The 14,621-nt window shown below is 36.7% G+C and overlaps 2 protein-coding genes across 2 annotated transcripts; both read left to right on the top strand.

Moving 5' to 3' along the window:
* The first annotated feature begins 631 nt into the window (after nucleotides 1-631).
* Nucleotides 632-2,760, top strand: LOC114351604 (uncharacterized). Its single transcript, XM_028302879.1, has 3 exons — nucleotides 632-976; nucleotides 1,511-2,601; nucleotides 2,721-2,760. Exons 1-3 carry the CDS (start codon nucleotides 632-634, stop codon nucleotides 2,758-2,760), a joined length of 1,476 nt encoding a protein of 491 aa, XP_028158680.1.
* Nucleotides 2,761-12,898: 10,138 nt separating this feature from the next.
* LOC114351618 (protein atonal) lies at nucleotides 12,899-13,922 on the top strand. The gene has a single exon (XM_028302897.1). The coding sequence runs from the start codon at nucleotides 12,935-12,937 to the stop codon at nucleotides 13,412-13,414; it is 480 nt and encodes a 159-aa protein (XP_028158698.1). The 5' UTR covers nucleotides 12,899-12,934; the 3' UTR covers nucleotides 13,415-13,922.
* Nucleotides 13,923-14,621: the final 699 nt, after the last annotated feature.

Genomic DNA, 14,621 nt, shown 5'->3' with positions numbered 1-14,621 from the left:
ATTGCTTCTGTATACTTCCTCCGATCATGTAAAACAAGTGTAAATAAAAAATAGCCATTATAGAAGCTTAAAAGTTGATGGTAAATTATTTCAAACTGTCTGTCTACTGTTTCAACAAAATATAAAAATGCTAAATAGTGGTGAATACTTTTCTAAATAGTACATATATTAACTAAATTACAGTTATCCTAAGCTCAAAAACAATAGAAAAAAAGATAAACAATTAATGTCTCAAATTGATGGCTACTAAAGATACTGAGGCTAAGTTGCACCACCTAACTTCAAGCGTAACTATAACGATAACCGGTGCTATTTGTATGGTCTTTAACAGATTTTGGATGTTTGTTAAAGTTAAAGTAAGACGGTGCAGCCCAGCCTTTAAAAGTTTGCAACGCTTGTGCGTTAGCAGGTTTGGTTCCTGCTAAAGGCAAATGAGATTGTGGTGCGCACGAGCATCTCTTTCAAGTATTATCCATTACTGGCATTTACGGTAATAATAATAATAATAATAATAAGCCCCCCATAGTCCAACCTTTCGTCCGAGCTCGACCAACTGAGCCACGTGGGGGGCGGACACTCGCAATGAATTTACCGTGCGGGTGACCAACAAGGCAAGGGCAAACCCATAAATATGGAGCTTCGTTCAAGAAAAGTATTGAGAATAGAGTCGCTGCCCGGGGGCGATCGCCGGGGCGCACCTGGAGCCGACGCTGGGTGTCTCAGTATGCGAACCGTCGGTGGCGAGGAGCTGAGCAGGCGGGCTCCCGCTGGGCATGAACCCGAAATTACTACAGCCGATTCAATAGACCAGCAAACTGAATCTTCATCACCAACTTCAAGTCTTTTCGAATCACTTGCATCGAGTCCGACATATAGAAATTCCCGCAGCTCATCAACCAGTAGTATGCTACTTGAGGATGTTGTACAGAAGACATCATTTGTCGCAAATTCTGAACCCACCTCTAGCAGCCAAAAAGTGCGTAGGAGATGGAATACTGCAATGAATGAATTTATCCTACGCACATATTTGCAAATCACTCAGTTAGAAACAGATACCAAAGCGTATCTACCAAGATTGCATGCATTATTTATCGAAAACTTCCCGGAAATGAAAGATGTCAGCCGACAGAGAGTTGGTGACCAACGTAGGGCAATTATCCTTAACAAACTCTTACCACAAAAAACTATAGACAATATTCATAAGGAGATAAAAGCAACGATTCAAACTAATCCATCCTTTGAAGACAATAGGCCAACTTACGCAACCGTTACTAGACAGAACTTAACCCAAAATACTACCACACCGCGTACACGTATGAGATGGACAAATGAATATAATGAAACTTTAATAAGGGAGTATTATAAATTAACTAAAATAGAGACTGATTTGACAACATACAGACAGAAACTTCACGAAGCGTTTATTGCAAAATTCCCACACCTATCACACATATCACAACAAAGAATCTCCGACCAAAAAAGGCTAATACTAACCAACAAATACATTCAGGAGCACAGGCTAAACGCCATCAAAGAAGAAGTAGCTAAAGAAATCGAGGCAACGGAAAGCCTAGAAGTAACACACGAACGAACTGGCAATAGTAATAACGACACATATATAGATACTGAAGCAACACTTACAAACAGCACATTATATACTCAAGATTGCACGTTTAATCTGGCTCCTCCCTCAACAAATATTCAGTTAAGTACAGAACAAGAAACACAGACAGAAATTAATAACCACAGTAGGGCGCATGTAGTGGAAGAAAGTGAAGATTCTTTAGTAAACCAACTAGCAGATGAACTACAGAATACGTTAACACAATATGCAGAAATAGAACCAGAAATGAGACCAAAACTTCCAAAGCTAAGAGAATGTAAGAAACTATACAAGCTAGTAAATTTATTCAATATGAGCATCCTCCAAAAATTTGTCGACCCTGACTCAGACATCTTACATTTACACACCATAATCTACTGTAGTGCCATTGTTATCAGTAAGCGTTTGGGATACAAAATAAACATCAATACACCTACCCCCAAAAAGCAAATCACAAAACCACCGTGGCAAATTAGACTAGAAAAAGACATCACAGACTTAAGAGCAGATATTGGAAGATTAACACAATATATTAATAACAATAGATCTAAGAAATTAGTCGAAAAAGTAGAAAAGATCCTAAAGAATAATAAGAAACATTCCACCCATGAGAACAATAACTGTACACCACATGATGTATTGGACACATTAAAACAAAAACTTGCACTCAAAGCACACCGTTTAGCTCGTTACATAAAGGCTTTAAATAGGAAGAATGACAACAAGATCTTTACAACGAATGAAAAAGGTTTTTACAGGTCACTAGGTAATAATAATATAAATAATTCACTTGAAAACAATGGAGTACCAACTGAAGAAGAAATAAGGAACTACTGGGCAGATATATGGGAACGAGAACAAGATCACAACGAAGGAGCTAACTGGATTAAGGAAGAAGAAAGCAAATGGGAAAGTATACAAGAAATGGAATTCACAGATATCACCAGGGAAGATATAGAAATAGTTACAGCAAAAATGAAAAATTGGAAAGCCGCTGGGTTAGATGGGCTCCAGAACTTTTGGTATAAGAAATTGTTTATTCTACATGACATACTAGCAAAGCGAATAACAAATATCCTAAAAGGGGAAGAAGAACTACCTGATTTTGTAACAAAAGGCATAACCCATCTGCTACCAAAGAGTACAGAGACATCTAATCCTTCGCAATATCGACCGATCACATGTTTGACTACATTATATAAATTAATTACTTCATGTTTAACACTTAAAATTAACAGACATATCGAAAACAATGATATACTGGCCGAAGAACAAAAGGGATGCAGACAAAATCACAAAGGATGTAAGGAGCAATTAATAATAGACCAAACAGTTCTTAAACATGCACATAAAAATAAGAGGAATTTACACGTTACTNGGGAGTGTGATCTTTGGAAACATGAACGTGATATAATGCTTAATTCAATACAACATACATCTGTTTCCGCAATTTATTACACCGATCTTGTCGCGACAAGGAAAAATTTCCGTGCTTTTAAGCGATTTTGTGAAAAATATTATTGGCAGGTAGTTGCTAATTGCTCATAAGATAGGCCCCCTTAATTTAATTTATTGTCCGTGGTGCATAATCTTTTTCTTAAAGGTTTTAAACCTTTGTTTGTCACCTGTCATCCGCTTTGCAATGGAGGGAAGTCGAACCTTAATTTCGAACTCCTCCTATGTTCTTCTGATTAATTTCGTTGCGGGTCCAATGACAGTTTAACTTTCCCCCGGGACAAACTTGACCTTCATTGGTTGGGTTTTTGTGGCGGTCAAGCTGTAGATCCTGGCTACACAGGAGTTGCAGTGGTGGGAACGAGAGGTGGGAATAGTCCCGTTTATCATAATCCTAGCTCGAGCCCTGTCATCCACTGGACTATCGTGGTGAAACCACTTACAGATATTGACAAAAAACATATTTTGTTCATAGCAACTACAAGAGTTCTTTAAACTTTAACCAAAGATAAATAGCATTGAATAAGTAACTGTATTTTTCACATGATTTTATAGACAGAAGCCGTTCGAATGACTTAAAACCAAAATAATAACCGCAAATTAACTGGAGACATTTATCATTATTGAAGCCTCGATCCCGCTACCTCTTATGTCCCATCAACCAATGCGTGTAGCAACTGAAAGAGCGTCAATGAGCCAAGTGTGTCACGTCAATATCTACTGAACCAATTCATGTCACTTCACGACTTGCATCTTAAACGTTTGTATTCTTTTATCTTAAAAATCGAGCAAGTTCAAAAGAAACAAAAACAGACCATGACCTACTTTGGGAAAGAGGTTCTTTCAGAATAAGGCTTGCAGATAATATTGGTGGATTTATTTTTGAATTTTCTGATCAATTGCTTTTTCTACTAGGTACACCGACGATCTGATGAAGGTCGCGGGTGGCACCTGGATACGAGTGGCGCAGGACCGGTCTTTGTGGAAATCCTTGGCCTTTGTTCAGCAGTAGACGTCATTCGGCTGTAATAGACCAAGGAACTAGGTGTAGGTACCCACCACGGTGAACCCATAAGAAAAGGTTATGATTATGTTCTTCCGTGGCACCTATTCATCCAGTTTTGATAAGTACGACGTTATTATGGCCTACGTTTCATCAGAATCGAACCAGCGGAACGATATTTTCTTATTAAAATAATAGTATTAATATCTAAACTGTGTAGGTTTGTTGTCGACACGAAAAGAAGAAGAAGAATATCTAAACAGGTTTTAACGTGATACGCGAGTAAGTAACATTGAAAATTACCTGTATTTGCCTGACGTTCCGACCGAGTTGCACCGGCCGTGGTCACAGGCTGACTGGAGCGTCGAGTGCGCGATTCGTATTTCAATTAAATTAAGTATTAATAGGTATCCTTCATAAACAAACTCAAAGAGCTTCAATAATAATCCTAATTTCCTTGAAACCATCCTTACTTTCCGCGTTCTTCGACAGTAGAAATTGCGCTACTTCTTCACGGTGGCGTGGTCCCGTTTATGGCATTCCTTACAAATTGCACGAATCAAACCTATTACTGTGCACACGACAACGTAACGGAGGTAAAAAAACTATCCTAGCTATCAGTTTTGGTACCTACTACATGTTAGTTTATCGTAAACTTTGTCAATAAGAATAAGTAAATTAGAAATTGCCTAGCTCACCACATAATTATCTTGACGGAGTTTTTAGAGCTTTATCTTGACAACATCGGTCTAATTATTGTCCCAAAGCTAGTTAGTAGCAAATATTGTATGTCTTGGTGTTTCTTTGCGAGATCGAATCAGAAATGAGGAAATCCGTAAACGATTGTAGGTGGAAAAAGTTATCTATTTACTTACTAAAACGTCGTCTTTCCATTTTATTAAACAGAACAAGGCAGGTATTGGACCGCAATCGCACCTGATGATAAGTGAGATGCAGATACATAGTAGGTACATATCTGCCCTGTAAGTGACTATTTACTCTCGCCTTGAAAAGGCCCGGATTAAAGTTTTCGGGAAAGACAGCAAATATGCATAAAATTCTAGTTCCTAGTTGTTTTTTTTTGCCTGAGTTATTGGAGCAATTTTTCGAAATCCAAACCTATTGATTTCTTACATGTGTGACCTAACTTACACCCAGAATAGCGCAATCACACAATCGGCACAAGAGAATCAAATACTACTAATTCTTCCTAAAACCCAAAATCAACCGAATAGTCCAATCCCATACCACACAAGATGCTGCAATAGGAAATGACAACAAAACGGAAGCTATCAGTAGCAAATAACACATAAACGTTTCTATCACTATAAACACTTGTGACAGACCGACAGACAGTTAGCGAGATTACAGGGCGGCGTTCGGAGCTGTTACATTTCACGCCAATAACTTTTTTAACAACTTGGGGGGTCAAATCTGAGGTTTTTTCAATAATCGTTTGTATTTTTTAAATGTTTTATTTACTGGGAGAATTGGGGATTGCTTTTAAAGTCCTTGAAAGCCTATCAGGAACTTAACCGGAAGATAGAGTACGACTTTTGTTCTCACTGGTCTCGATAGAGGCAGATACAGGTAAATTATTGTCGTGTACTTGCTTCAACTTTCAGGAATTTTTTTTTTTCAGGAATTGTTATTGTTACGCTCATACAACGCTATCATAAAGTGGGTAAAAGTAATGAAACTACTACAAAGATTTTAGCATATATGTTGTAGGGAAATTTGCACTGGCTGGGTAGATCCTATTGTTGTTTATAGGCAACAGTAACATTGTAGCAAAAGTTCAAGTCTGAAGTGATATTGACCCTTCAGAAGGCACATCACTCATAAGTAAGTCTTATTAAATAGGACCAAGTATTGAAATAAAAACATAACTAAACTTAAAAAACAAAAGAGGTAAAACCTCGAAGCAGGTTGAATCATTAGAATGTTAAAAACAATGCTACTAATATTTATGACTAATTATGTAATTTATCAAAAGCATTTCTACGAACGCATCCATTTGTTTGATGTCTTCACAATGGTGACTATAAATATTCATGAGAAGCCGCAGGATTTGGCTTGTATTATGTTATCAAAATTATGGTAATTCACTTAGAACATAATCATTGATGATCATGATCAGTGATCAGACTGATCGGCCATACGCATCGGGTTTATGAAGACAAATTGTTGCAGATTACGTTATTTATGTATGTTGTTCAACAAATGGTGATGCCATTAATACAAATTTACAAAGTAGTGATAAGTGCAAGGCTAATTCAAATTGTTGCTTAATCATCCGCTTATAAAACATGAAAACAAAAGAAGAATCCCCTGTGTAAGCCATTACAAATATGGTCTATACAGTGTGTCCGGGCNGGAGTGGGTACAAGTCATGTTTAAGTAGTTTGGGGCTAAGTTCTTATTGAAAATTTCCATATCTATAAAGGCTATAATTTATAGCCTTGGCTGGATTCAGAAAAACCCAAATACATTTAAAATTATACTTTTAACAATCAAAATCACGATAAAAGCAAATTGCAGTCCAATTAAGTAAATCTCGCAGTGAAGTGCTTTTATTCGAGATTGGTCTTTATACACTGGATTTGGGTCGAGCTGCAGCTTACTACAAAGTTGAGCTTTTAAGCGCTTCGAGTTCAAAAGGCGAAATACTTGCCTTACAATGTATATGGATGGCTGGACAAAGGCGGAAGCGGTAGCGAGTCGCGGATATGAAAATAATTGTATTAAGTATCTGTATCATATTGCGGTAATAGTCCAATGGTCTCAATGTCGAATAGGTCGACTCAAAATCGAGGAACGCTGGCTCAAGCCTCATCGTTGGTACTACCGACTATTGTGGTAAAACCACTTACAGATATTAAATGTCTTTTGTTCTGAAGATACTACAGGAGTTCTTTAAACTTTAGCCAAAAATAAGTAGCATTGATTAAGTAACCGTATTTCTCACAAAGATAATAAGCAATGCATAAGTTTTAAAAATTAAATTGTATAGTCAGAAGCCATTCAAATGACTTAAAACCAAAATAATAACCGCAAATGAACTGGAAACATACCATTGAAGGCTCGATCCCGCTACCTCTTATGGCCCATCAACCAATGCGTGTAGCAACTGAAAGAGCGTCAATGGGCCAAGTGTGTCACGTCAAAATCTACTGAACCAATTCATGTCACTTCACGACTTGCTTCTTAAACGTTTGTATTCTTGTATCTTAAAAATCGAGCAAGTTCAAAAGAATCAAAAACAGACCATGACCCACTTTTGGGAAAGGGGTTCTTTCAGAATAAGGCTAGCAGATATATTGGTGGTTTTATTTTTGAATTTTCTGATCAATTGCTTTTTCTACTAGGTGGACCGACTATCTGGTGAAGGTCGCGGGAGGCGTGACCCATCACGGTGAACCCAAAAGGAAATATAAATAATAATAATAAAATAATTTGTTCACAGAAGGATTTACAACAACAACTTAAAGGTTATGATATGTTCTTCCGTAGCACCTATTCATCCAGTTTTGATGAGTAAGACGTTATTATGGCCTAGGTTTCATCAGAATCGAAAGAGCCGAACCTTTTTTTGTTATTAAATATTAAAATAGTATCAATATCTTTCATAAACAAACTCAAAGAGCTTCAATAATAATCCTAATTTCCTTGAAACCATCCTTACTTTCCGCGTTCTTCGACAGTAGAAATTGCGCTACTTCTTCACGGTGGCGTGGTCCCGTTTATGGCATTCCTCACAAATTGCACGAATCACACCCATTACTGTGCACACGACAACGTAACGGAGACAAAAAAACTATCCTAGCTATCAGTTTAGGTACTTCATGTTGATTTATCGTAAACTTTGTCAATAAGAATACGTGGAATAGAAATTGCCTAGCTCACACCAGCACTCATAATCTTGTAAAATTTAAAAAGAGGCTTCAAAAGTGACTGAGTTTCTAGGTCTTTACCTTTTCAACACTCCATATCATTGTCCCGAAATTGTAAGATCTAACGTGAAAAAGATCTATATAAAATTAACTTTAAAAACTAGATCTTAATTAATTATATACTTTATAGGAGTCGACTTTCCATTAATATAAGAGTTCAGGCAAACGCACCATTCTTTTAATTTACGAACCTACGTCCTACACCCGAAATAACAAACATGGTCACTTGGTCAGGTATAATGGTGCTATACTCGTAGTGATCACAGAATTGGCACAAGAGAAACCAATATTGCTAATTCATCCTAAAATCCAAAATCAACCGAATAGTTCAATCCCATACCACACAAGATGCCTCAATAGGAAATGACCAACAAACGGAAGCTATCAGTCGCAAATAACACATAAACGTTTCTATCACTATAAACACTTGTGACAGACCGACAGACAGTTAGCGAGATTACAGGGCGGCGCTGGGAGCTGTTACATTTCACGCCAATAACTTTTTTAACAACTTGGGGGGTCAAATCTGAGGTTTTTTCAATAATCGTTTGTATTTTTAAAATGTTTTATCTACTGACCAATTTAGGGAGTGTTTATAAGGTCCATGATAGCCCAGCAGGAACTTAACATAATGATAAAGTACGACTTTTGTTCTCACAGGTTTCGATAGAGGCAGATTTCAGGAATACTTTTTTTCATAATTGTTAATGTTACGTTTATAAAACGCTATCTTAAAGTAGCTAAAAGTAATGAAATAATACCACTATAAAGATTTTAACAGATATGTTGTAGGGAATCCTGCACTGGCTGGGTAGATCCTATTGTTGTTTTAAGGCAACAGTAACATTGTAGCAAAAGTGTTAATGTTGAAGATGTGCTATTGGCTTTTCTGGTATTATGGCACATCACTGTCGAGTAAATTAGAATTAAATAGGACCAAGTATTGAAATAAAAACATAACAAACTTAAAAAACAAAAGAGGTAAAAGCTCGCAGCAGGTTGACTCATTAGAAATTTAGAAACAATGCTACTAATATTTATACCATCAGGTGATCCGTCTGCTCGTTTGCCTCCTATCACATAAAAAAAAAACTAATTATGTAATCTATCAAAAGCATTTCTACGAACGCATCCATTTGTTTGATGTCTTCACAATGGTGACTATAAATATTCATGAGAAGCCGCAGGATTTGGCTTGTATTATGTTATCAAAATTATGTTAATTCACTTAGAACATAATCATTGATGATCATGATCAGTGATCAGACTGATCGGCCACACGCATCGGTTTATGAAGACAAATTGTTGCAGATTACGTTATTTATGTATTTTGTTCAACAAATGGTGATGCCATTAATACAGATTTACAAAGTAGGGATAAGTGCAAGGCTAATTCAAATTGTTGCTTAATCATCCGCTTATAAAACATGAAAACAAAAGAAGAATCCCTGTGTAAGCCATTACAAATATGGTCTATATAAAAGTCTAAAGGAGCACCTAAAAATACATTTTTATCAAATAACTAAACTCTACAAAAGGATACTTAAATGGCACCTAATGTTGATGTTGTTCTTATCTTATTCTTATTCTTAAAATGGTAACAAGTGATTCAGAATCCTATTACATATTTTCAAAATCTTACACTTACTTTAGTGCAGCAGATTAAATAAAACTTAATTCCCGTGGTAGCTTATTTGTTTACATTTTCCACTATTTCGCCTTACATATCTATTTCCATCAACAATTTTCAAGATCAACCCAATCGGAAGTCGCCCCGGAACGAAAGCTAACGGTGCAACCAACCCTTGCCTGCGGGACGGGGTCTGATTTCCGAGCTTTTTTTAACTTTTTTGCCGTAAACAAATCTTTTCACACTTCAATAAGCATCCCATACTCCCGTTACGTGGTTTCCACGATTTGCTATTGCGGTAAAATAAAAGCTTTGGTGAGAGCTTTTTTGGTACAAGTTTGTGGTTGGTGCACTTACATTTTACCCCATATTTGTTATGGGAGCAAGTTTGCTATAATTCAACAAAGTAAGTTTTACCTCGTTGAAATAATATTTAAAATCTGAATTTATATTAGGTAGATTATCTAATTTTCATCATCATATTCATGGTCCGTTCCCGTAGATAACTATTCTAATGTTAGTAACCATGAAAGCTTAAAACAACATAAAATATGAAGGTAAATGTGTTGTTATTTTTACTTACAATTTGGTTGACGTCCACACGGAGTTAATCTGGAACAAAAGTAGTACATTATTACAATTTATGCAGTTATTTTAGGAATTAGTTAAAGACTGCTGAAAACTATGTCAAATCATCAAGCACAACATCAATTACAAATAATCAAGCACAACATCAATTACCGTGACTTTTAAATATTAAGACCAGTAACAGGTTTTAAAAAATATTTTTAAGCATTTCCTACATTCCATTTCACCATCAATTCAATATAAAATCTAACTTTTACAAACTCGGTCGCTGAGACCCCGTTTTTTTTCGCGAAACCTGATCCCGTGGGGTTAATGGCGCGTGAAGCGAAGGCTCAACAGAGTTGACCCGGGTTGAGGGCTTGTTTGGACAGGTACGATCTGATAGACCAGTGTTTGACGTTTTAGGGTTTAATTTGCGTTGTGTTTGAGCTGTACGGTTTGCTAAAATGTAGGTATATTAGTGACGATTTTCAATACAGTTCCAACAAGCGATACAGTTAAAAGAGCTTTTTCAGGACTCATTTTACACACTTTTTATTTATAGTCTAAGGACCTTGAATAAAAAAAATCATGGCGCCTATGACCAGGCCAGAGCAGGGGATGAACCTAATAAAAAAACTTGTATAAAGAAATTAAAACCTAATTACAAAACCGTTAGATAAAATATCGCATACGTAACCTAATCGAATTGAACTGAGGCAAGTGATTTTGCGTAGCTGGAAGTGACTGGACCACCGGGCTGAAGATGCGCTCGCGCGGAGCTACGAAACGGCACTTGAAGTAGACAATCAATTAGATAATGCAGACTAAAAAAAGTTTAAAGAAAAAAATACAGACTACGTCAAAAAAAAATTAAGGACTTTTTTTCTGATCACGATAATTATTTCATCAATGTTTTTTAAACTCATGGTGATCTTACCTAAAAGAAAGTGATGATCAAACTAATATTTTGATAGAGACATGAAAATGACGAGTGAGAAAAAGGTTTAAGCAAACGTTAGTACCTACTTCATATTATTATACAGATTACTAGAGCAAAAATTAAACTAGGACATATTAATATTTTTTCTAAATATCGGATGCGTATTGTTAACTAGCTGAGACGGCGCACTTCATACTGCCTATGTTCATCAGAATTAATGTAGGATTCTAATGATGACAAAAGTTTTCAATATCTATCTATCGTTCCAATAGTTTCGTAGTCTATTAAAAGGAGAAACTGACTGACAGACATATTAACGCACAGCCTAAACGGCTAAACGTAGGCACTTGGAATTTGGAAGGGACGTAGCTTAGGTACCGTAGAGATGCACTAAGAAAGGAATTAGAGAAATTCCCACGGGAACGGGAATTAGCGGGAAAATCATTTTGTATGAAAAATCTAAACCGCTTAAGTTAGACGCTTGAAATTTGGCATGCAGGTACCTTCGTAAACTTAAAGCTTAGTTACAACAGGATATTGCAAAATTCCCACAAGAACGGGAGTTAGCGGGAAAAAACATTTGTATGAAAAAATCTAAACCGCGTAAGATAGATGACGGGGGTAAAACGGGATCCACGCGTACGAAGTCGCGGGCGGCCGCTAGTACCTAATAAAATAACAATCTAAACAAATTTTTTTTCCTCTTTAATTGTGAAGATGTTTTTGTGCACACTTTGCTATAGTTTTGCTTCATGAGTTCATCTTATCCATTTTTAGTAGCTCCGCTGTAGGTTTCCAGGGCCACCTACATGAAGGGCTTGAGTTTCACCCACCTCGCGCACGCAGTGGAAAGCGTATCATCCAGGGTTTGATTCCCGACGGTGTCCCATTGAGACTGGTTCTCGGATGCGTTGACGGAATTTCGTTGAGAAAATATTAATTAAGAGCTAAAGTTATTGACTAATAAACATTGCATAAGGACTCAGATCAATGTTTTTTTAAATCAACTGGTTTTTACAGCAGTTTTAAATTAATATTAATTAGTACTACGAGTATACTTTGAATACATAGGATCCGCAAAAATACCTGTTTTTTAAAGGAAATAGAAAGAATTTTCCTTCTAAAATCTATTTTCTATTTTCTTCAAAGATAAATGTAGTAAGCAGCAAGCTGACTAATGTCCCTTGAGCTTTGCAATTTACAAGTACGTACCTAAGCCAAATAAAATTGACTGACTAGAAATTACTTAAAAAAGAAAGATAAATAATTATTGATATAGGCTTAAAATATTTGGTTACCTTTTAAATAAAACAAATGATTAAATACGACATTGATGTAAGCGTCTATGCTTTTAATTTACTAGCAAACTGAAGTGTGTTTTGTTATCAATCATTTCAAACAATTTCATTACACAACAGTCATTACTCAACATCACCCAAACGATAGAAAATTGCTATCGACGACAGCTAATATCGTGAACAGTGGTAATAAAAGCGCATTAATTGCGAAGCTATCGCATTACCGTAAATAGGGAACCGACATACCCAAGTCAAGCGGGGTATCAAACAATACCAAATATCGGCACACGCAGCCGGGGGAGCAAATAATTAATGATGATTGGCCTTAAATTACCCCCCGGCAGCCGTCTCGCTCGCACGCGTCCATCCCGGGGCACCCTCTCCCGCTACACGGGACCCTATATAAGAGAAACAGGTAAGGTCCGAACTTAGACCCCTGTGGGACACCTCGCCGCACGCACCTGTGTAACTTTACCCGCGAAATGGCCACCGAAACATACGGACACCGCTTGGTTTACGAGAAAGACATGTTCACTAACGACGTGATGATGGAGTATACCACTGAAGAGTGCTACCTGGCCTGGCCGAGGTCGCCTGACTCGGGCAGATCGAGCTTGGAGCCTACACCATCGATTGATGGCAGCATCAATCAAGATTCGCCGACGCACATCGCGTACCGTGGATTATCCCGCGACATCACTCTGGAAGACAGTGCTGAGGATAATGACGTCATGGACAGCTCGGGGAAGAGGCGAGGAAGAGCTACCAGTGCTGCAGTTTTGAGAAGACGCCGCCTGGCTGCTAACGCTCGGGAGAGAAGACGGATGCAAAACCTCAACAAGGCGTTTGACAGACTCCGAGGACACTTGCCATCTCTGGGAGCCGACCGCCAGCTCTCCAAGTACGAAACCCTTCAGATGGCGCAAACCTACATAGCTGCTTTGTACGAACTACTACAGTAAATACGGTACGTCTCAGTGCTAGATTAGAGTAGTAACTTGAACAATAATGTTTGCCAAATTTTGAGTCTATTCCCTATTATTGCGAGAGACGTAGTTGTACATTTTGATCGTTCGCTGTTCAGTAATAGGGGCAGTAGTTTTAGTGACGTACAGGGATATTTATTTTGTACCAGAGAATACTCAGTGTTACCAAGTAGGTGTGTTATTTTTAGTACTTTTTAAAGTCTTACGCATTTTCGAATTTGCGGTGTCATGTTTCGTGAATCTTACGCTTATTAAGTTTATTACATTGTCTTTAGTTTAAGGTAATTCTTGATTCTTGCCAGTAATTTCCGTCCTTAGTTTTTAAGTTTTATCATCTTGCCGAGAAAGTATTAAGCCCAAATAGTTTAGTATAGTTGTAGGGATAGAGCCAGTATTATGTATGTTTGTTATAGAAGGTAAAGGAGTAGCGCTGTTTGTGAATAATCTGATTTTAACGATGCGATGTTTGTTTTTGTAAATATACGAGTAATGTTTGTAAAACTTATGTGGTATTTTATTATGTTTTACGACCCTTCGTGCTGTAAAGAAAAACGTAAGTATGAACTACCTAACAAGAGTAAAATACATTAGGATTTATTACACACCTTTTACAATTTGATTCAATGAATTAGAACTCCAATCAATTAAGATAAAGAGGACATATGTACGTACATTCTATACGATGAAGTTGTAATAACTACAATAAACTAAAAACTTTATTATGTAGAGTTAATCAAAAACAACGAGTATAATAATTTACTACATAAATAAAGTCAGAAGTAAATTATGATTTTTAAAGAAACCTCTGTTTGATAGAAACAATTATAATATAACCTACCGAATCACTTAAAGTAATGTTGTATGCTATGCCTATAAAATTAGTTACTTACGAGATTATCTTTGCAACTAATACTTGATATAAAGGAATAGTCACAAACACGTAATCAATTAAATACTACTATCGGAGAAATAATATATTATTTTGTTCGTACCTAACTTACCGTTCGATAAGTGGCTACCTATTTAAAAAATATAGCTTTGTGTTGGCGACCCTACATTTATAAGTTACATTGAATAGGCAAATGTATCTTTGAATTTGTTTTACTAATACGTCATCATTTCAAATAATCATCTAGAAATATGTTTTCTGGATTTTTAAGATAAATCATGCTAGTACTATCAC

The sequence above is a fragment of the Ostrinia furnacalis genome, unplaced genomic scaffold (genome assembly GCF_004193835.3).
Source record: "Ostrinia furnacalis isolate ACB-3 unplaced genomic scaffold, ASM419383v2 OfSCF1166, whole genome shotgun sequence".
NCBI lineage: Eukaryota > Metazoa > Arthropoda > Insecta > Lepidoptera > Crambidae > Ostrinia > Ostrinia furnacalis.
Note: the sequence above shows the minus strand (reverse complement) of the source record. Positions and strands in the feature narration are given on the sequence as shown.

Coding starts and splice junctions, on each gene's coding strand:
- LOC114351604 (XM_028302879.1), top strand. CDS start 632: ATGGAGCTTCGTTCAAGAAAAGTATTGAGAATAGAGTCGCTGCCCGGG. Junction 977..1,510: donor CCACCTCTAGCAGCCAAAAA/GTGCGTAGGAGA, acceptor AAATACATTCAG/GAGCACAGGCTAAACGCCAT. Junction 2,602..2,720: donor AAAAATTGGAAAGCCGCTGG/GTTAGATGGGCT, acceptor TTGTAACAAAAG/GCATAACCCATCTGCTACCA.
- LOC114351618 (XM_028302897.1), top strand. CDS start 12,935: ATGGCCACCGAAACATACGGACACCGCTTGGTTTACGAGAAAGACATG.